The sequence below is a fragment of the Centruroides sculpturatus genome, unplaced genomic scaffold (assembly GCF_000671375.1).
Source record: "Centruroides sculpturatus isolate CEXI.00-Female unplaced genomic scaffold, Cexi_2.0 scaffold1371, whole genome shotgun sequence".
Taxonomy (NCBI): Eukaryota; Metazoa; Arthropoda; class Arachnida; order Scorpiones; family Buthidae; genus Centruroides; species Centruroides sculpturatus.
In genome coordinates this window covers 111,943-136,715 of record NW_019385556.1, presented here as the reverse complement: position 1 = coordinate 136,715, position 24,773 = coordinate 111,943, and the positions used below count along the sequence as shown (strand labels likewise).

General features: G+C 27.8%; 1 protein-coding gene across 2 annotated transcripts in view; it reads left to right on the top strand.

Annotated features, from left to right (window-relative positions):
- Positions 1 to 19,946, top strand: part of LOC111640106 (UDP-N-acetylglucosamine transferase subunit ALG13 homolog) — a 29,218-nt gene extending 9,272 nt beyond the window's left edge. The window contains exons 3-4 of one of the 2 annotated variants that reach the window (XM_023386107.1): positions 2,911 to 3,073; positions 17,462 to 19,946. In XM_023386107.1, coding sequence (XP_023241875.1) covers positions 2,911 to 3,073; positions 17,462 to 17,604 — 306 coding nt within the window. In that variant the 3' untranslated portion in view covers positions 17,605 to 19,946. The remainder of the gene's footprint in view (positions 1 to 2,910; positions 3,074 to 17,461) is intronic. The other variant, XM_023386108.1, reaches the window with a different exon arrangement.
- The last annotated feature ends 4,827 nt before the right edge of the window (positions 19,947 to 24,773 follow it).

Sequence of the window (24,773 nt, the reverse complement as noted above, 5' to 3'; positions counted from 1 at the left end):
GGCATTGTAATAACCGTCGATGGTTACATAGTTATACGCTGGAAGAGGAGATCGGATCGGAGGTCCGGATAGCGTAACTGGCAACGCATCTGCACGGTAAGCAGGAGTTGTGGGTTCGAGTCCCGCTCCGGGCCGATTTTTTCTCCCAGCGGTTCTAAATTGTTTAAATTAATTAATTTATTTATAATTATTAATATTAATAAGAGATGGCGCCTAACACTTACCTCTAGTTCCAAATTAATTACGTAATTTATTTAGTAATTAGCCTTAAAACTAGCCCGATGGATTTACGGCATATGTTTGGTGATTAGCTATATTACATCGGGTTTAGCGATGATTATATATATAATTATAATAAAGTTACAATAAATTAAGTTAATATATAATTATATATACAATGCCTAATTTGTATATAATTAATATATAATTATATGTACAGTACCTAATTTATATATAATATTGTACAGATGATAGTAATCTCTCCATAGCGTGGCGCTTGACGGCACGGAAAGTAGTTCGGCTACCCGATGACGTTTTACATAATTATAGGAGTTTTTTATGGATACCGTCGCAATTTTTTCGCTGTCTTATAGGAATTGAAATTATAGGAACCCGTTTTATAGGGGGGTCTACTGTATTTGAATTCCTTTTTGAGAAGTTTTCATCGACATTTATGTTCTAAGAAATAAATGCATTATTTCTTGTAATTTCTTCATTTCTTGCACTTACATTTTTTAAGTACCATATTTACTTGCATATAAGACAAGGTTTTTATTCATTTTTTACTGCTAAAAACCTAGGTCATCCTATATGCGCAAGCAAAGGATTTTTTGTTTTTGTAATAATTTTTGTAATATTTGCATTTTTTACCAGATGCTCACCCTCTGGTGTTTAAAAACAGAAGTATTTTATCTGGGTTGTTTCATCATTCTTGTGTATTGTCAGGAGTAAAGATGAATAGCAATAGGAAAAGCAAAGCGTTTGAATTGAATTCCAAAATCACATGGGAGCCCGAAATAAGTTTTAATCCATTCCCATGTGAAAGCATGATTATTCAGAAATCAGAATTCGGAGAAACTCATAAGTGTAATCAACGGAGAGTGGATTCGACTGTTAAGAATTGGCAAACAAGGTTTCCAATTGTCCAGCTTTATATGAACCAATTATGTTGATTTTTTAAGATTTTTCCTTAAGGTTTAAAATGCCTGTAATTTTTGTGGGACAATGTGTGCGTTTGCTTTCATTTGATATTTCATTTGTGATTAAACAAAATAAAATTAGAACTATTAATAAATCTAATTTTGTTTATTTTGATATTTAAAGTCGCACCTCGTCCTATATGCAAGTAAATATGGTATATAATACTTAAAAATAAAAATACTTCTATATTTTAAGTGTAACAGATAATTTTAATTTAAATAAGAATGTTGTACTTTCTTGCTTAAATGTTTCAATTTGGTTAACTTTAGTTAAATTGCAAAATGAAGACATTCAAATTTATTATATATATTCAAGTTAGCTAAAAGATCAACCAAAATTCATATATGATAGAATTCACTTTTAAAATATATATATATATTTTAAACAGATTTACATAATTAAAACTTTTCTGTAAATAGAAATAAAAGTTATAAAAATTTAAAATGATAACGAAACACATACCACAATCTCACATCAGTTTAGCACGTTATTTAAAAGTTCTACAAGTGATCTTCTGTAACAGTTTTATGATAATATGTTAATGCTGTAAGATAATCAATAATCATATGTTGTAAATTGCTTCTAAGACCTGCTTCTGGTATGAATGCTTTGTTTAAACAGATAGTGAAGAGTAGTGACACTTGCATTACTTACAAATGAAACCTCACTATTTTCACAATGCTTAGGAATGGGAAAAATCCTCTTAATATCCAGAGAGCTACTGCAGTGTACGTGATAACCCTATGCAACAAGAAGTTTGATAGGGATTTGATCTATGTTGGCTCCATCAAGTTGTCCATGAAGAAGAGTGTGAGTGAGCACAATATTGCATCAGTAACAGGAAAGGTCCCACTGTCTTCTCTATATATGCCTTGGATGACAACATTGAAGCTTTGTTTTAAATTAGGAGGCTATGATAAGAACAGCTCTGAAATGTGAACTTTATTAGAGATATTGAATCCTTGGAGATTTTTAAGGCTAACCAAAATGGTAACTGTATCAACAAGAATGAGAAACAAGTCTCCCAGGTCTGATGAGTGATATATCATTCAACACTGTATTTAAGTGATCATCCAGTCAAATAATGCACCTGCTGACTACATATTGGAAAAAGAACCAAGGCAGAATTCAAAACTTTAAGTTTTGAATTCTGCCTTGGTTCTTTTTCAAATATTTCATTTTAGAATGAATGACTTCTACCTGAAACAGATTTTAGAGGTAGACCAAGAGCATTTGTAGAACTTTTAAATAATAGGTGCTGGACTGATTTGAGATTGTGGCATGTTTTCTCTTTTTACAAACTGTTCAGTTGAGTGAGAGAAGAATTTTTTTATAAAAAAATTTTCAAATTCAAAAATCATTTGCAATGAACAAATAATGTATACAATTTCTTTAATATTTTTTGGTTCACAAATATGTAAAATGAAAAATTACAGCTTACAAATTTATTTCAGCACTTTCTCATATTTTCTGTAATTTTAAATAAAATTTTTTTAGATTTTAACTTATAAATGCTTACATACAGTTTTCTGATATGTTAATGCTGTAAACTAATTAATAATCATATGTTGTAAATTGCTTCTACTTTATTTCTACTATTTTTTAATTTATTTTATTTTATTTATGAAATTATTAATTTTTTTCAATTATGTAAGAAATGCTTATTTATTTTTTTACATATTTTAATATAAATTTATTTTATTTTAACAGATTATTAAATCACATAACTTTACAAAATTGGTGTTGCAAGTAGGAAATGGCAGTTATGAACCAGAACTTGAAAAAAACAATGATATTGAAATATCATGGTATAGATATAAAGAATCTCTACATAATGATATGAAAGAAGCTTCTTTAGTTATTTCTCATGCAGGTATTGATAATTATATGAAAAATTTCTATTATGACTGGACTATAATCTGGAAACCAAGAAGTTTAATATTTTTTAATTTTTGGTTTAAAAAATTACAAATAACAATATATAGAAAATGCAGAACGTACAAAATCATCTTCACTTCTGCCTTTTCTGGTCACCAGGAACTAACAGTCTTCCTTCGCAGAGACAACCTTTTATTGTAGGCTGTGACTCTGCTACAATATGCAAAATAATTTTAAAATGTTCACTGACGATAAGCCATAAACCATTTAAAATGGTTTATTAGTTCCTAATGGTTGAAATGAATGGAAGTGAAGATGTTTTTGTATCTTCTGTATTTTCTATATTTTGTAAATAATACTGTCTGACATTTTAAATCAAGTACAAATAAGTTCATTTTTAGAGTTGTAATATTTAAAAAGATTAATATTTCAAATTTTATTTTTTAAAATCAATATTATAAAAGTATATTATGTAAACATGAAACAAATTTAGAATTCAATAACAATTTGAATGCTTAACAAACAGTTTGAACAGCAAACTGTTTATAATGGCTGTTATTAGAATTTTTGAATTGTAAACTGAAAAATTCTAAATTTCATTATGTAAAATTATTTTTAAAATAATAATAATAACTTGATTTGCAATCTAGCATAATCAACTTCTAGTTTATTTAATTACATGTTTTCGTAAAGTAAGATTGTGAGATTTCTTTTGTGAACTTTTTATCCTTGATGCATAATAAAAATGAAATAATCTATTTTGCAGGAAAAATTGTTTAATTATATAATGTTGATTGTCTTTAGGTGTGTCATAAAAGAAAATATTAATAAATTTAGAATTATGTAGATATATCTTTGTTTTTGTATATAATGATATATGAAAATATTATATGCAATGTCTTTTCTTTCAGTCAGAATAATTTTATCTCATAGATCAGTTCTGTCTTTAAAATAAGAATGTTTTCCTCATTTTATTATATGATCTAATTATATAATTTATATAGATGCTGTTGGCATTATTTTAATTTTTAAATGTGATACAATTGCAATAACTTCTTTTCTATATATATATGACCAATATCTTTTTTTCTTTCTTTCTGTTGAGTTCATCTGGAGATTTCATGATCAATATCTGTTTTCCTTGAAAATTAACTTGATTTAGTAATAACAGATGGCACTAAAAGCTTTTCTAATTTGGCAATGTTTGGTTGGTTTACATTCTGTTCAATTTGAATTTAATTACAAATTATACTGTATTTGCTAATTTTCTAAATTTAATTAAATTATCACAACTCGTATACCAGTAGTGCTAAAATATTTCAACAAAAAATAAAAAAATTGAATAAAAGTTAATATTTATTAGGTTTATCCTTAGATTGTAGTATATTTTAGAATCATCATTAAAATTTAATTTTTTTCTGGACAAATTGTATCTAGTGCAGAAAATACAATAGAAATCAGCTTATAAGATATAATGGATATTGCATTATAAATTTTATTTTTACAAAAATATCAATTTAAATATTAAACACTTCATTGTTATTAAATACTGTAGATATCTTTTATATCATAAATATAGTAATGCCATAATTCATATTAAGCAATAAGCATTTAGATATTTGTGTGTAAAAGGAAAATACTAACGATAATTCTTTCCCAAAAACAGTTCATAATGTTAACCCTTTTAATACCTTAATTCTCCAGTACAAAATAAAAATGACTAACATTTTCGATCTAACTGATAAAGATCTTAATATTAGATTGAAAATGTTAGTTAGTTTCATTTTATACAAAAGAATTAAGGTATTAAAAGGGTTATTTTACAGTTTATACATATCCAGTTTTCATTAGTAGAGAGAGACATTAGCAGTGTATGTGGTTGTTATTATCTTATTGTCATGAATACTTCTGATTTTGATTTATTTGTATAGATTTTGGTCTTTGGTAAATTATGTTATAGATCAATCAATTAACTTTTATTGTATACAGCAGCCATTCCCACCTTTTTTGAGTTGTGTACCCCTTGGCAGCCCATTTCCCTAATTTTTATTTTCCATTTTTGGTAAATTTTATTTCACATATTTGTCAAATAGGGCATTTTGGTCAATTATACAGTGCTGTACAATTACATGTAAAAAACTTTTAAATTAAAAAGCATTGGTAGAAAGATACAGATAAATATAATAAAACAATATTTTTTTTAAAGTTAAGCATCGAGTGTTGTGATGTCTCCAAAGGCTTGAGCACAGAATTCAAATATTCTTACAAAACATCTGTTATCATTAAGTTTTTTCACATACTCCTAAACCACCAAGTGTGCAAACTTCTGGTTGGGATTCACTGTTATACAGGATTAGTTTCTGTTACTTTGGGTGTAATACAATATTTGTATAATAGTTAATTAGTTATAACAATGTCATTGCTAGTTTGTTACACATTTTCTTAACATAAAAATTAAAAATTTTGGCTGTATTAGCCATATTACAATCTAATTTGAGTTGTTAACTATTGTATTTCTGTTATAAACGAAAGTAACCTCTTTCATTACTATAGATTAAAGTAAAAAAATTCTAACAAAATTATTTGAATTACAATATTTCCCATATATTTTCTAAGCCATAGATTACATTATTCTCATACAATAAACTTTTGAAAATAATTATACAAATTAAATTACATTAAATTTATTTCTGAAAGTAAATTTCTTGGATTTGGTCAAAAAATAGCCATCTTAAATTCAGTTCAGAATTCAGCATAAATCAACTGCACTTCTGACATTCTTTCCTGTTATGTCTTTTCAGTATAAACCTTATTTATTACCTGCCATCTACCCTATCATAAGAAAAGCATTTTTTACTTTTCCACAAAAAACAATCTTACAAATGGAGTTGGATGAAATAAAAACACTTTACTTGTAGCAGGATATCAATGTAAAGCTTTTCACAAGCCTCTTAAAAAAGTTCAGTGTTTCTGATTTTCAAATAAAAGTTTCACTTTAGCTAAAAGTATAAATAAATTTTTCAAAGCTTTCTTTTTATTTTCACAGTTAACTATATACAAATTACTCTGTTTAATAGATTAAATTTTTTAAAACTACATAATTTTTACTTTTCCGGCTGTTATATATAACTGAGGGAAGGTACGGCAATTGGTCAAAACATGACCTTCCCCCAAGATTTTTACATTTTTCAACTCAGAAGACCTTGAAATGTCAAGAAATGCAAAATAATTTGGAGAGGTAATTTCTGTATGTATGGGTGTTAGTGTGTGTGTGGCATGATTTCGTTCACCCTCTTTGAATCTTAATAATTCTGGTGCTTTTTGTCAAAAATTTCTGAAATTTTGCAGGGAGGTTTGTTTATTGGGGGATTAATGCTATAAAATTTTGGTGATTAAAGGTTAAGGTGGGGAGATAAAGGTGGTTGTATGTATCTCCAGTAGGATCAGACTTAATGACAATTTTACTCTTTATTAGCATTTACAATTTTTCATAAAACCCATCCCTACCCTCAAAATTAAGCTTTTCTGCTAATTTATAATAGTTAAAAATATAAAATGTTTTTAACCACTCAGCAGTGAGCGACAACTATAGTCGTCAAATTCTTCTGGGGGTATCGCCAAAAATTAGCCTAAAACTACCGCGAAAAAAAATTCACATAAAAAATGAATTATGTAACAATAAAAAAAGACTTTTCTTTACTAGACATAACTGTTTACAAAATCTTTTTTTGAAACAGTAATGAAAAAAAATGTGTAGAAAAATACTTTAAAAATTTCCCACATTTATTCTCCACTACTGACGGTAGAACCATACCCGACTAGTCCACTGTTGAAAGGTTAATAATAAAATATCATAATAGATGGTGCCACCAAATGTTGCCAGGAAAGTTAAGCAACTTGTTGCTGGAATTTTATCCTAACTGGCAAAAATTTATCATCCTTAGTCAAGAGCTGGATGATCAATTTTGGAGTTGTTAGTTTACCAAATTACTCTGGTTTTCTATAAACCTTAGTTAAAATGTTGCATCTTTGAGTGTAAGAAGGATGTTCAGGAAATGAACTTGGTGGTGGCTTTCTTGCTCAGTACGGAGGTGAATGCCAAAGGGATTGCTGTTGATGCTTATAAGAACTGGATTAAATCTGATTTCTGACATTAGATTATGAGAACATCATCAACATATCAGATGTATAGAATTAATGCCCAGCTAGATACTTCTTAATTTCCATAACAACACCTTATCTCACTGAGAATTATTTATTAACTTTAACAAATATTTTCAACCTGTTCTACAGACCATCTTTAGGTTTTAGAAATCTGTGGAACATTGATAACTGTTCTTTTTGATTAGAACAGTTAAGAACACACTTAAAATAAATTCTTTGGAATATTATATCCAAAGAATAAATTATAGTTATATATATACAATTTAAAATAACAAAATAATAAAAATAATACAATAAAAAAGGAACAATAAGAAGTAAATAAATAAATAATTATTGGCATTTACATCATATTTAACAATGGATCTTTGAACACAAAGGTATACATTAAACCCATGCCTGACCCTCTATATATTTCATCTTGGTCAAATGACCCCTACATTTATAAGTTCTTAGCATTTAGAAATTTAATCAGAAGCGCCTTCATGTATTGCTCCAACATATATGACAGGATAAAAAGCTGGATAGAATTAAAAACATTGCTGTATCATTAGGATATAAAACTACTGTAATTGAAAAATTGATAAAAAGTTATATGGAGAATAGAAAGAGAATGATAACAAAGAGCAAGATAACTAAGTTTACATATAACAAGAACAGGACCAGTGTTATAAATGAATGAAGTAATGGGCTACAAGGAATCCCAGTTGGTTTTCAAGAGGGTACCCATCATCTTTTAGCCTTTTAAGGAATGATAATGTTAAAAAAGGAGAGCAGGCTGGAGTACACAAGATTCTGTATAAAAATGGAAAATTGGGTTTGGAGAAAGAATACATAGGGGTCACAAACAGAAACCTTAATAAACATCTTAAAGAACACAAGTATAACATTGAGAAAGGGCAGTATTGTAGGCTTTGTCTAGAATGGCACAAAGTGGAGGATCAGTGATAGGATGGGAGGAAGCTAGCATTATAAAACTGGTACACTTGCTGACATTAGCAATGAATTTAGAAAAAGTTTAAATTTATAGAAGTAACCTTTTGGGTAGATGTATAAACTATAAGGGTGCTACAGTATTACCCACAGGATGGAAATATATACAGTAGAGCATCGATTATCTGAATATCAATCAACCAAAACGTCAATTAACTGAAAGCTTTCCAATCAGCAAATTTAAATTTCCGCTAATACTGTGGCACTGCAATCTTTGGCTATGTCTTGAGCTACTCCAATATTATTTTTGTTGGTGTGCATGTTTTAGCTGGCAGCACTGGCACGACCATGAGAGGGTACTTAAGGACATGCCAGGATTTGAACAAATTTCAACATGGGATAGGTTAATATATTTTTTCGTACAGAATTGGTTATCTGAAAAATTGATTTTCCGAACAACCCCAGTCCCCAATTGATTTGGATAATCGATGCTCTACTGTAGTTGAAAAGAACTTATTGAAGAATAATACATAATGTCCAATCAACAACTGATGTTATGAATGTAATGTTTTTATTTACTTCTTTATTTTTATTTTTTTTATTGTTCCTTTTTATCTTATTATATTTTTTATTTTGTTATTTTAAATTGTATATATATTACTGTAATTTGTTCTTTGGATTCAAGTAGCTCAATATTCCAAAGAATTCATCACACAAGAAAACCTTTGTGTGATGAATTCTTAGTGATACGTGTTTACAAAACAGCGGACATTTTCGACCACATCCGGGTATTTATCAGGCTGTAGTTATGAGGAATTCGAATGCATGTGGAATGGAACAATAGAACGAAACAAATGCGATTCAAAATTTAGAAAAGTGAAGTTAAGAATAAAAATTCCAAAGAATTTTGTATTTTAAATGTGTTCTCAACTGTTCTATTGAAAAAGAATAGTTATCAATATTCCATATATTTCTAAAACCTAAAGATAGCCTGTAGAACATGTTGAAAATGTTTGTTAAAGTTAATAAATAGTTCTCAGTGAGATAAGGTGTTGTTGTGGAAATTAATCAAAAGCATGCAATTTATTCCACATAATGCTACAATGACCTAAGTACATAAAATTCTTGATGCCAAAATGGGATAGGGAGCCACAGTTGATAAATACAGTCTCTCTCTTATTAAAATTCCATCAAGAAATATAGTTGAGCGTTATTAACAATATTTAGTAAATTATTTATGATATTGATTTGGTGGCATAAAAAATGCATAAATTTCTCTAACTTTATTAGATTTTATTTGAAAATTAATAACTAAACAATATTATTTTTATTACAACATGATATCAAATTTAATAGTAAGATTGATGTAGGTTTTCCAGGGTCTGCTCAAGTATATTTTTCAGATGCTGACTTATTTTGATTGATAAAGTCTGATCACTGTTTTATTGTAAAACTTATTGCATTGCAGATTGCAATTTTGTGATTGCTGAGATGGTTAAGCTGCCATCCTATTGCTCTGGGGATTCAGGATCAAATTCCAGGCATATCAAATTACCCAGAAGTTCTTTTCAGGGATGATCCCAGATATATCAAGCTTCATTCTTCACCATTACCTGGTCACTTTATTGTGGGATTGGCTGAACCCATGATAGTTACTTTTTAAACAACTTTTTTGCCTTGTGAACACTAAGAGAGCTTTCTATCAAGTCCATTATGATTTCAGTCAGGCCCACAAAGGGGGCAGCCATGCAATGAGAAAGGGTCCAACATATTTAGGACAGACCACACCCAAAAAATTTCTGGGGTATTTTATTCATCCAGATTCATTCTCGGGTTGCATAGAGCAGTGATTCTTAACCACTGTTCCTCAAACCTACCTTGAGTGTTCCATGAAAGAAAAAATTTTAAAAGTTTTTATTCAAATTTATTCCCATTGCTATATTCCATGTTTTTATTTTATTCAATATATTAGTTTATTGCTTCATTGTTTCCTGAGAATACTAAACATGGAATTGCTTATCAAGTTTTGAATATATTGATGCTAATGATCCATGTAATAAAAAGTATATGAATAATGTTCTGTGGCCCCAGAAAGGTTGAGAACCACTGGGCTAGAGGAATAGGTGAATGCTTAATTGCTCAGCCATCCAGCCACTCACAATGGGTATGGAAAAAATCATCATCTTTGTGCTCTCAGAGCAGAAAGATTCAAAAATGAAAAAAAGTGCAATTTTTATTTATAACTAGAATTGCAGTCATGGTTTCAATATTTAATCTCAGTTTTTTGTTTCTACTAAAGCCATAGTTCTTGGAGAACATAGAACCAATTTTATCACTTTATTTTTTAGTTTTGATTTCATATAACTATTTTCAGTTATGTTTTACAAATTTCCTGTATTTTTTTTTTTTTTCTAAAAATTCAATATTTATTTAACAGAAAAAAATTCACAAAATAGAATTTTAATGTGTTTTATCATTAGAAAAAACTTAAATCATTTGTGAAAAAATTTAAATCATATGTGAGATAAAAATTTTAGACTGGCAAAATTCCTTAACAAAAATATTAGACCACATTTGTTAAAAATTTTGTAGGACCACCTATGGCCTTTATTAAAGCTGCAGTTCATTTTGGCATTTGATCTACATGATATTGACACTCATTTCGTGTAATTTTATTCCCAACATCTGTTCATAGACAATTTCAATTACTTCTTGTTTTGTGGTTTTGTTTTAGATATTTTTTCTTCAATAAATACCATAAATTTTTAATTGGATTCATATCAGGACTGTTTGGTGGCTAGTCTATAGTCCTGATATTGTTTTGTAACAACCATTCCTTAACTGTTTTGCTTCGGTGACAAGAAGCATCTTGAAAAAACATTCACTATCTCCAAATATTTCCTCAATAGATGGAATCAAAAAGTAATTTAAAATATCTTGATATACAGTACATCACTGTTTACAGTACCATTGCAAATGAAAACTTTGCCTACTCTATTTGTTGATGTACAGCCCCAAATCATTATGCAGAATGGAAATTTCATATTTGACTTTAAGCCTGCTTTGTTAAACTTTTCTTCTGTTTGCCTCCATACTTCTGTGCCAATGTTGTCATGAGATTCCAAACAAATTTTACTCACACCTATGAAAATTATTTTCTTCCAGTCTTTATATTTTTTGGCCCAGTTTAGTTGCAGTTTCATCTGTTTGGCTGTAATCATTGGTTTAGCTTTTACTTTTCTGTAATGGTAATTACCATTGAAGCCAAAATTTCTCCCACTCTTTTGCAAATTCTCTGGAGGGGTTTGTCTTCTAATTTTGATGATTATCTAGTCTGCCAGAACAATGTTGATTTATGACACATCCAGATAACTTAATTTTTCTAATAATGTTTTCAACTCCAGTTTTACTTACATTTAGTAGTGTTACAATTCCTCTTTGAGACTTGTTTTGTTTGAATAATGATATTCAAAGTTCTAAATCATTTCTATTTCCCAACTCATTATTACAAACCATGATGATCATGAGTACTTGCAATTCATGTGGTTAAATGGTTTATTTCTGGTTTTATTAGTGCCTGCAAACTTGTTAGAACATTTTAGATTTAATCTATTCATAATTATAAAGTTTTGTTGTGAAATATTTTTGGATATACTTCATACAGTTTAATACTTTTGTCAAGGAATATTACTGGTCTAAAATTTTTGTCTCATACTTGCAAATGAATTAATTTTTTGTCTAATGTTAAAACACATTAAAATTCTATTCTGTGAAGTTTTTCTGTTAAATAAATATTGAATTTTAAGGAAAAAAATACAGGAAATTTGTAAAACTTAACTAAAACAGTTATATACAATCAAAACTACAAAATCAGTATTTTTGAAGGGCAGTCTAATACAGTGATCTAATTTGGCAGGGGGTTGTATATTTAAGTAATGTACAATGTCTTTTATTAGAAGATTTTTGTCAGCATATCAAAGTTTACTAATCTAAGTTTATCAAATATATGAAATCCTGTTTATGTACAATCCAGTAGATATGTGGCATACTTGTAATTTTGAAAGGTATTTTTAGTTTAATATGCTGTTCGATGTATGTTTTTTTGATGAATAAATAAATCTAAATAAAGAAAAATTTTATGTACATAATGTCTACATTAAGCAAGATTGTGTTTTTATTACTTAATAAAGTTCCACTATTAGTATATCATTTTATTCATAAGAAATTCATTGTGTCAATTTATACAGGTAAATTTATTAATGCTAGAATAGTTGAAGTTGTCAAATTGACAGTTTCTCTTTTTGCAGTTTTCACTTTTTTTTTATTCTGCCTTGAAGGTACTAAGATGTTTCCTCATTTAGAAAAATTTAAATGTCTAATTTTTTGTGTTTTTTAGTTTGTTTTTTATATTTGTATTACAATATATATATTTTTTCTAATTTAGTCAATTATTATAATCTTTTGCAATATAATGTATGCATTGGTCATGTTTATTTATTACTTTAGTAGCACATAACAAACTATAGTAATATTTAAAAAGGCTTCGTGGCTAAAGATATTGTTTTTGTGTAAACAAAAATAAGTGGGCATCTGCATAATGTTAACTGATTGCAATATTTATTTATTTGAAAAAAATGAATGTTTAAATATTATTTTATCAAAACTCTTTATTTATGAATAGCTAATAATCACTTTGTTTATTTTATTTATGTGATACAAAGCAAGTTAAATAAAATAATTTAAAAAAAAATACTTTCATAACTCAAAATTTATGATTGTAAAACTAAACTTCATACCATTTTAAATTTTATCAGACAGTACTAGAAACCACAAAAGGTCATATTTATCCTGAAGACCAGAACCATTGTAAGGGAGTATAATTTTTTTTTAGGCAAATGCTACTTTGCCACCCCAATTAAAATTAAATAATGTTTCAAAAAACACCTTTATGCATTTAAAAAAAAATTATTTTAATGTAATAATATTTTAAACATAAAAGAAGATAGATCTATTCTCTAGACATAGCTCTGCTTTTAAATTCTTTAAAAAGAGAAGAAATACAGGTGTAAACAAATATAAAGATTTGCTATCTGATGTATGTGATAGATGTAACATTTCTATAAAATTGAAGTTAGTATGAAAAATATACCATATATTTAGTATATATTTTAATTTTCAATTAAGAATAAATACACTGCCTTTTGATGTTAGTCATTTATTTGAAACATTTTTAACTACAAACAAGTACTTTTGATATTTCAAAACAGAAAAAAAATTGTCTTGCATCTGTTTGATTTTCTATAAAACTATATGCTAAGATTTAGACTGCACATTTGGAATCTTTTTGTGAACTTTCTAAAAAATGTAATTCAAATGTTTTACCACACTGCCTTTTTAATTACAGTCAAGGCCGTGAGGTAGATTTTCTCAGTTTGATGCAAGTCTTCAAAATGCTGCCCCATTACAGTGTCGCCTGATGCAGCTGCCTCTCTGTATCATAACACGGCACAACTCTGATTACAGTATTTTAATTTTAATACTGATTGTTATGAATTATCAGTAATAATCAATGTTTTATTAATTACATAATGAATGATATTTCTTTAGTCTGATGATGATTGCATAAATTTAAATTATTTGAAATAATTTTAAGAAATTATATATAGGCTGCTCTCATTTTATGCCAGTGATGCATTGTTGATAGAGGTGGTGTAAACAAAATTGGCACAAAATAAACCCATTTTATTATGGAAGAAATAGGAATACATTCCAAGCATCTAGGAATGAATTTACAGTAAAACTTCTGAATCTTTATTTGAAGATTTGACCAAAAAATGGCATTTTTCAGTTATGAAGAGTTCTATACATAGTGATATGTGAAAAATAGAAAAAATTTTGCAGTGTGTAGCGTCTGTGTAATCCAAAACGAGTTGGTAGACGAACGGACAGCAATTGGTTAGAAAACGTACTTTTTATTTAAAAAATTCCTTATTCATATGCATTTCGGATTGGCTTAAATGCCCAACCCCTCTTCAGTGTTGACATATAATGGTACAGCATAGATGTATTTTACAAAAAATTTTTTTGGTTACATAGTAGTATGGCATAGCATTTTAGTTAGAATGTATTATTTCCGAATACAAAAAGGAACATAGTACAAAACATTTTTAACAACTGGTCTTATCCGTTGTTCGCTTAGTGCGAACAACGAAGTGAACTAAGCGAACAACGGATAAGACCAGTTGTTAAAAATGTTTTGTACTATGTTCCTTTTTGTATTCGGAAATAATACATTCTAACTAAAATGCTATGCCATACTACTATGTAACCAAAAAAATTTTTTGTAAAATACATCTATGCTGTACCATTATATGTCAACACTGAAGAGGGGTTGGGCATTTAAGCCAACCCGAAATGCATATGAATAAGGAATTTTTTAAATAAAAAGTACGTTTTCTAACCAATTGCTGTCCGTTCGTCTACCAACTCGTTTTGGATTACACAGACGCTACACACTGCATTCAAGATACAGCAACCACGTCCTCTACATTAAGAAAAAATTTTATTCAGATGCAAGGTAAAAAGAAATAAAATAAAAAATACAGTTCTTCATTACATTTAAGTATGTGATATTTATATGAATCAATTATTAGAACAATATATTAGGTTGTAATAATGATTTTAATAAATATTGTATCATGAATTTAAATATATCACAAAATTAAATCTCTGTGCTAAACTGCATTTCTTCAAAAATCAGATTTTGCTTAATACATTACATAAATTATTCACAGAAAAAATTAGATGGTTAGCAAGTAGATCTTTATTAATATAAAAGACACTAGAGGGAGGTGTTAGGTGCCATCTCTTAATAATTATAATTTTTAATTAATTAATTTAAATAATTTAGAATTACTGGAACAAAAAAGTCATCCCAGAGTGGGACTCAAACCCACAACTCATGCTTACTGTGCAGATGTATTTGCCAGTTATGCTACCCAGACCTCCAGTCCGATCTCCTCTTCCAGTCTATATAAGCTTACATTATAACCATCAACAGTAATTTACAATGCTGGTTGGGGACCCATGTCCTGTAAACATCTCCTAAGGCACTCAATCGGCCATTGCAAACCCCAGCACAAGGTGTGTGTGTGTGTATATATATATATATATAAACAAACAACATCATTAAACCCGATATACTATAAAGCTAGACACCAACCAAAGCCGAATGCTATTAGGCTAGAAACAAAACTTTTAAGCTGCTCAACAGTGTTATAGAAAAGCTAGATTAAGCAAATTTTCTGATAAATTTGAAACTCTAATGTCATTGACTTACTTATCCAGCTGTATTAAAGCTACTTAGCAAACAATCTGCTAAAAGGATTTGTGAAACTTAATAAACTTAGGTTGGTTGGCACCTCCTGAATTTGACTAGTTTAACTTAAGGAGGGACAACACTTAGATACATAAAATTTTATTCAATGTAAGGCATAGAAAAATACATTATAAATACAGTACAGTACCAAAACAAACAACTCGGTTCAACTTAAGGAGAGATTAAGATTAGAGATTTTACTGAATATACAATATATGTATACATATTTTTTATTTTTATATTTTCAATAAAAACATGTTTAGTACAGAATTTTTGCTACATAAAATACAAAATAACAATAATAATAATAATAATACAGAAATTATAGATTATGCCTACTTATTTATACAGTCGACCCCCGTATAAGATCATTGATTATTCCGTTTTATATGAATTCCATGTTGTACAAGTCACTTAAATTTTACAAATACATGAGCCGTTCACAGCCCGGTACACGTATTTGTAAAATCTAAGTGACTCGTACAACATGGAATTCATATAAAACGGAATAATCAATGATCTTATACGGGGGTCGATTGTATACAGAATTGACAATGCAGTTTTTATACTGCCACTATGATATTATGTAACAATGCCACTGGACTCAAATTCAGCTCTCTAATGATGGCTTTAGTTGAGGTTTATCTATTGATGATGGGCTAGACTATGGATCATGCACCTTAATAAAACATGAATCCAAAGTTGCTTGTCTTTCTTTACTCTCCTTATTATTTCATAATAAAGTGCTAAAACTTCATTTAAACTCCTTATGAAGTCACTAAGTGAAATGGACCTAGTCAGGGTCCATTTCATAACACTGATTTGGATAATTGGATCCACTAATTTCATTTATTTGACATGGATGTTCTTTTTTTAGTTTTATTATTACACAATAACTTCACTTTAAAATGATGAAATATCATGTGAACAATAAACATTTTTGAATAGTAAACAAACCAATACTACTAACTCTTCTAAGAACAGTTTTTCATACAAGTAGAGCATTCTTATATGAGTTAAATTTGGTTCAGACAGAAATTCGCTGCCAAAAGTGAAATTCGTCTATTTATTAAAAACAAAGGGAAAAGAAAAAATTGAGCATTGCTTATTTGAGTCAAAAATTATTCTTCATTGTAAATCACATGTACTGTACTGTATTCATATGCCAGAAGTTACATTACTAATGACAAAGTTTGCTTTATTTTTCACATTTCATAGCAAATTGCACTCAGTGTGAACTAATCTTTACTCATAAGTGTAAGCACCACTTTAAAATGAACTTGTCACTAGCACTGTCACCTATACCATAAGACACCAAAAAATTTTTACACTTTAAAGTTTGTTACTATACTGACCCTTTCACACATATCCAGCAGTGTCAATATAAATGTAAAGCAAACATTTTTAACCTCTTTCAGGGGTTGGCATCCAGCTTTTTATTGAAGATTTTTTATTAACCAAACTTTTTAATCTAAAACACTTTTCTGAAATTGTCAATATATGCTTTACCTGTACAGATGCTTTACCTATTGCCAGAATATTGCAAAAGGGTAGATATAGTATCAATTTATACAGTAGTACCTTATTATAATAAACATTTTTACATTAGCAAAAATATTTTATACATTATGGAAAAATTTTTTTGAGATTTTTGTGGGGAAAATTTGAAACAAGCTATCGTCATTTGGCATAAAATGAGGTTAGCCTGTATTTAGTTTTTTCATTTCTTTTGTCATTTCTTTCTTGAAATGATTATTAACATATAATACTTGATACTGATGACAATTTATTGAATTTCATATATAAGCTGAATTTAAATAAGTTATATATTATATGTTTTATGTGTTGTAAAGTAATGATCTTGTTTATAAATTATTTTTTAATAATTAATAAAATATTAAAATTTTTTAGGAGCTGGTTGTATTTTAGAAGCGTTACGACTTCAAAAACCATTATTAGTTGTTGTAAATGAAGATTTGATGGATAATCATCAATTTGAATTAGCTTCTCAATTAGCAAATAATAATCATTTAATATATTGTACCATAAAGTAAGTACTGAAAAAGAAACTTTATTAAATTTAAAATATATGTATATATAATTAAAGTGTTAATAAATTATAAACATTGAAAATATTATACATTGTTACAAATAAGGCATCTGAACAAGAACACACTAGAAGAGCATAAAGACAACTAAATTTAAGCATAAATGAAAATATAAAAATTGTCTGTTGGCATTACTGGTAAATATATTTAATTATCAAGTACAAGCACTTTCAACAGTATATAATCATCTTCTTCAGGTAATATGGCAGATGAGACATTATAAATCTAGAGATAGAACACATTTTCTAATTGCTCTTCTAGCACAAACATGAAATACGAAATTAAAAATATAAAATTATATGCCATTATAAAATAAACATAATATATGAAGGCAATGGTTAACAAAAATAACAGAATTAATCTACACAGAAATAATTGATAAGAATATAAAGAAAATTTGAACAAAATGTAAACAATGGAGCCCCTTATCACTAATATGTTCTTGTCACATGACTGCATGACCTACAATTTTATCAAGTAGAACAGTTCAACCCATAGTGCTGGAATATCAAGTATGGGAAAGTTGCATGGGAACATGGATGTAATAAACAAAGACTCCCAAATGAACAAGATTCTCCTATCCCCACAGTGTTTTATTAGCAAAACTAGTGACCAAAGAGGATCAAAGTTATATTTCATCAATTTTTGGCTAGCTCTTTTGAACATCTTTCACATGTAATATCTTCACGATAATCTGCTAGACAGACATGAAACATTCTAGTATCTATTCAACTTGCTAAAAACATAGTTAAATGACAAGAACATACTGGTGACAAGTGGCTCCAGTGTTTACATTTTTATACTGTTGAAAGTGCTTGTACTCTTAAATCAAACATATTTACCAGTAATGCCAATAGACAGTTTTTATATTTTCATTTATTTTTAGTAAGTGGTATTGCTTGTTGTTTTTATCTCATTAAATTTAAGTATTATATTATTAATAATATAAAATTGAAATTTTTCAATGTAATTATATCTTTGATCAAATTTTTAATGCTCAAGGAGTTAAGTTTTATCATCAGATAGTAAAGTCAAAGTCCAGTTATGGAATTATAGAACAGCATCAAATATATAAAATTAATTTTTTTTAGACCCTCGATTTATTAAATGTTTTAATATATTACAAATACAGTAGAAGTTTGTTAATATAGCAGCTAAGGACCAGAATGCTTCCAGATAATCAAAAATACTGGATTACTGGACATTTTTATATTTTTACAAAATTCAATAAGTTATATGCAATCTGAGCATTGCAGACATTGCTGTACATTTTGTACCAGTACATGCTACTGTATACTCCTGATTTGTTTATGTATGCTTTTTAATTAGTCTGAAGATTATACAGTAGTGTGTTAAGATTGATTGAAAAGCCTGTAAAAACATTAATGAACATGTTATTGCACAAAATTAAGATTCAAAAAAGCTACACATGCTCCAAGTATCCGAAACTTGTTTTTAGTTATTCTGTCTTTTCATTGGTCTGTGGGAAAGAAAATATATTAGTCAAACACATTATTGAACATAACACACAAGTAATGTTCTGGGAAAGTAATGCATATCCAGCACAATACAATACAGAGTAAGTATAGTTTACTGGATTACACTAGATGGGAGATTGAAATCCTAACTATTTTTGTGACATCATTGTTGGAACTATTTCATCTGTTGGGATTGAGTTGTATTAATAGATGTCTCCACCAGATGGTATTCTTATAAAGTTTGTTTTTGGGCCTTTTGGAACATGGCTGTGATGTGTAATTACTTATAGCTCTATACTTCCTTTGCATAGTAGTCTCTAGACTAGTGCTCCATGTGTCCAAACAGATTCCAGTTTATGCAATACTAACATACCAGATTATTATCAGTCAATTCTGAATTATGGCTACTTTTTAGAGGATGACAAACTACCAGACATTCCAAATTATTAGGTGCCATTTACTATACAGTCATGTGCTGCATAACTTTGTTTGGGCAATGTCTGACTGCATATATATTTGTGGTCCTATAAAGTTATAATATTATAGAATAGGAAATTTATTACTGTGAAAATCTTTGGAAACATTGATCTCAAGTATCTTGTGTAAAAGCAACTGTGCTGTCATATGTAAAGTTTATGATGCAACCAACATTGCCAGATCTTAAAATTTAAAGTTTACAGAAAATTTTGAAAAAGTTTTCGGATTTAAAATAAGCCATTATAAGTCATTCTATAACAAATAAATAAAGGTATGACACAGGAATAATAATATGTCAATAATAAATATTTTAATTAATAAATATACATATATATCTTGGCTATTTAATCAATACACCTACATTACAAAATGGCTTTGTTGTTTCACATGTTATTAAAATATTAATACAAAAAGACAGTTTATATTTTTGTATTCTTTAATACAAAGTAAGACTAATAATAACATTTTAGAGAAATTATGATATACATAAAAAAAAAGCAGAAATTATGCATATTCAACTTATAATTGTGATTATCAATAATGTTATAAACTTCTTATGCGATTAAATATGTTAAAAGTAAGCTAAATATAAAAAAACTGATAGTAAATAAAATACTTAATGTGTTTCCAAAACTGTTAATTTCAGATTTTTTTAGTGTGCTGGAAGTTACTATCTATTATGAAATATAAATTATATTACAACTAATAGTGATGAATAATTGTATGAATTTTTTAAAATAAGTCTTAAAACTTTATATAATTTTTGAAGATGATATATAAATATCAATGTTTTATCAAGTAATAAAACTAACTCCTTAAAAATTATTACACAAATGATCATACTAAAGCTAAGTATCACCAAATTTGCAGAGAGGATGATTAATTTATTAATACAAGAAACATATATAAAGAACATCAATTTGTTTTGAAGGATAATGAATTCGTTAATTTCTTTGTTAATTTTAATTTAAGTATTAAACAGAAAATTTATGAAAAAGGTATATTGTGAAAAAATTAATATTATTACTGATTTTTGTATCATTATAAAAATAACTAGATCTATTATAATTTTTTATAATATTTTTAAGAAAATATATGGTAAAAATTTCAATGGTGGACATTTTCTGTGATGTTATATTATGTATAGATAAATCAAATCTATTTATTTCTATGTCAAGAAAAAGAAAAATTTGGAAAAATTGGTATATTATTTTTAGTACAGTCTTCTTGTTTCTCAAAAAGTTTATAGCATTAATTTACAAGCTTCCTAATAACTTCCAAAAACTGTTTTCAGTTGCTTCATAAGTTATTTATACATTTTTGGTGTTTATATATGTAAATACAGATGATTAACCTGGTAAGAACAATGGAAACAGTCTGTTTGCTTTCTTGAATGGTGTATTGGATCGATCAATAATGTTTACTTTTGTTGGGACTGCTATATGACTTGAATGGTCTTTATTTGAATACATATCTTTATTGTTTTTAAACTTTCTTGGCTTTTATGAAATTTTTGTGCTGATCTGGTTTTTTCCCTATTGCATTAACATTTTTAGCAAATTTGGAAAGATTTAGTTGTTTATAATTAGAAAAAACCTGAGTGCAACTTGTTTATTGATAGTGTGATTAAGAAGTAAAGCCTACACAGTTACATTCCAATCATCAAGACCAGACAATGCAGACAACAGGCAAAACATATTTCACCTTATCTAACAACAAAGTAGAAATGCTGACTTTTGAATTGTTTTTTGACATGGAATGTTATTTTTATATATAAATTGTCTTTGCTTTTTGATATGTCCTTTCTCATATTGTAAGCAATAATATCAGATTTACAGAAATAACACTAGGCAACAAATCTTCACTTTAATAATTTTTCTTGATCTTTTGTGTATAATTTCATATCTGTTATTTCTCATTATTAAAATAAGAACAAAATATTTGTTTCCTTTCAGGATAAGAAAATAAAAGACAACTTGTTTATGATTAATTTTATTAATAATAGAAAAGATATAAATGTACAGTATATTAAGGTTTAAAAAGTTTGTTTTGTCACTTTTTCTTTATATGATGCATTTTTGGTTTTTAATATTTATGTCCAGCATTAGTCACATTCCTTTTAAAACTTATTTATGTAAATGCATATTAGAATTATATTTGATGATATTAAGAATTTCTCAAGAATGTGACATGATGGCTAAATTTGGAATTCATCTAACAATTAGCATAAAAACACATGTACAGTGCACACAATAAAATATAAGAAAACAATTGTGTTGACAAGTGTAATTACATCCATTATTTTTTGTTTTAAAAGTGAGCTGCTTTTAAAACAAAAAATTCTTAAACAGGTATAGCAGGATCAGATTTGACCTTGCTATAGTTGTTTGTTTGATTTTATATACGTGCTTAATTCACATATATGGCTTTATTTAAAGTTAATCAAAGGATTATATGAGTTTGAATATTTTTACTTAAGTATCTCAAAAGTAATATAAGCATTTTTATTTTTCTGCTTCCTGCTTTGTTTTCTGAAAATAATTTTGAAGGAGATTTTTTTTATTTCCTTAGGAATACATCAATAAAATAAATGTTTCATTTCATTAAGCCCCCTTTTTTTAATGAATTTTATTAATAAATGAATTTTTTTTTTTTTTGTATTTGTTTTATTGCAACTAGTTTATTTTATAAATGTTAATTTCAAAATTTTAACTTGATGAAAAATTGCTGAGCATATAATTTAAGTACCCAGATAATTTTTTTTTGTCAAAAGTTTTTAATCATAATGAATAACATTTATCTTATTTATTAAAATAATTGTGATAATAATTATGTTTTTACTTTGCTTGCAATACAAAATCTTTGCCAAATACTAACTTTATTCCATTAATTAAACTAACATTTTAAACTCTATTATCAGTCATTTTCAGATTAATAAAATAATTTGAAACATACAGAATCATTCTTTACTTCAACACCAGAGTAAAATCCTCACTTCTGTAACCTGTTACCAGTGCGTTATGTGTAAAAAATACAGTGGGTGGCAAACGTTTTCGAACTGTTGCAAAGAAGAACTTTGCAATAGTTTGAAAATGTTTGTTGCCCATTGTATTTTTTACACGTAATGCACTGGTAACAGATTACAGAAGTGAGGATTTGAAACAATTTAGAAGCTTATATGTTAAATCATAAATCTTATTCTAAAAAGCCAACAACTACTAGATTATAGCCAGATATAATCCAGTAGTTGTTGGCTTATTACATATGTACTGTACATCAAGTTTGTAGATGTTGGATTATGTTTTATTCTAATATTATATTCTTTCAAGTAAGTATTCACTATTAAATAACTTATATACAGTATATATATTTTCTTTATTTTATGAGATTATTAATGTGAAGATTTGTAAGCTTAGTAGAACAAAATTTATACTGAAATGTGGAGTTTGTATTAATTGAAATTAATTATCAATTTTTACAAATTTCTTTGTGTTGAAGTTCTATCAACATGCCAGTATTTGCTATATTAAGTTGATTATTCCATAAATTGTAATATGTTGCACTGACTTATAATATATGAATAATACAATCTTTTACAATTTAGTCAAAACAATGATATGTAATTTTAAATCTAGTTTTATTCATATATTTCATATACATAAATGAATGCAGTTATATGTTGAGAAAATTGTTATTTCAATTTTGATAATTGTGCGTAACTGCAAATATTTTATCACAAATATCCAAAAAATAAACTGTTAAGTCAAGGTAACCAAAGTATTTATTTGAAATGTTTTTGGACTAATTTAGTTTTTCATTAACTCTCAAAGTAGAACTTATTGTAGTTTGAAAAGTAGAATACAGAATTNGAATCAATTATTAGAACAATATATTAGGTTGTAATAATGATTTTAATAAATATTGTATCATGAATTTAAATATATCACAAAATTAAATCTCTGTGCTAAACTGCATTTCTTCAAAAATCAGATTTTGCTTAATACATTACATAAATTATTCACAGAAAAATTTAGATGGTTAGCAAGTAGATCTTTATTAATATAAAAGACACTAGAGGGAGGTGTTAGGTGCCATCTCTTAATAATTATAATTTTTAATTAATTAATTTAAATAATTTAGAATTACTGGAACAAAAAAGTCATCCCAGAGTGGGACTCAAACCCACAACTCATGCTTACTGTGCAGATGTATTTGCCAGTTATGCTACCCAGACCTCCAGTCCGATCTCCTCTTCCAGTCTATATAAGCTTACATTATAACCATCAACAGTCATTACAATGCCAGCTGGGGATGCATTCAGCACCCACGATGTGCAAACAACTCCCAAGGCACTTCAATCGGCCATTGCAAACCCCAGCACAAGGTGTGTGTGTGTGTGTATATATATATATATAAACAAACAACATCATTAAACCCGATATACTATAAAGCTAGACACCAACCAAAGCCGAATGCTATTAGGCTAGAAACAAAACTTTTAAGCTGCTCAACAGTGTTATAGATAAGCTAGATTAAGCAAATTTTCTGATAAATTTGAAACTCTAATGTCATTGACTTACTTATCCAGCTGTATTAAAGCTACTTAGCAAACAATCTGCTAAAAGGATTTGTGAAACTTAATAAACTTAGGTTGGTTGGCACCTCCTGAATTTGACTAGTTTAACTTAAGGAGGGACAACACTTAGATACATAAAATTTTATTCAATGTAAGGCATAGAAAAATACATTATAAATACAGTACAGTACCAAAACAAACAACTCGGTTCAACTTAAGGAGAGATTAAGATTAGAGATTTTACTGAATATACAATATATGTATACATATTTTTTATTTTTATATTTTCAATAAAAACATGTTTAGTACAGAATTTTTGCTACATAAAATACAAAATAACAATAATAATAATAATAATACAGAAATTATAGATTATGCCTACTTATTTATACAGTCGACCCCCGTATAAGATCATTGATTATTCCGTTTTATATGAATTCCATGTTGTACGAGTCACTTAAATTTTACAAATACGTGTGCCGTTCACAGCCCGGTACATGTATTTGTAAAATCTAAGTGACTCGTACAACATGGAATTCATATAAAACGGAATAATCAATGATCTTATAGGGGGGTCGACTGTA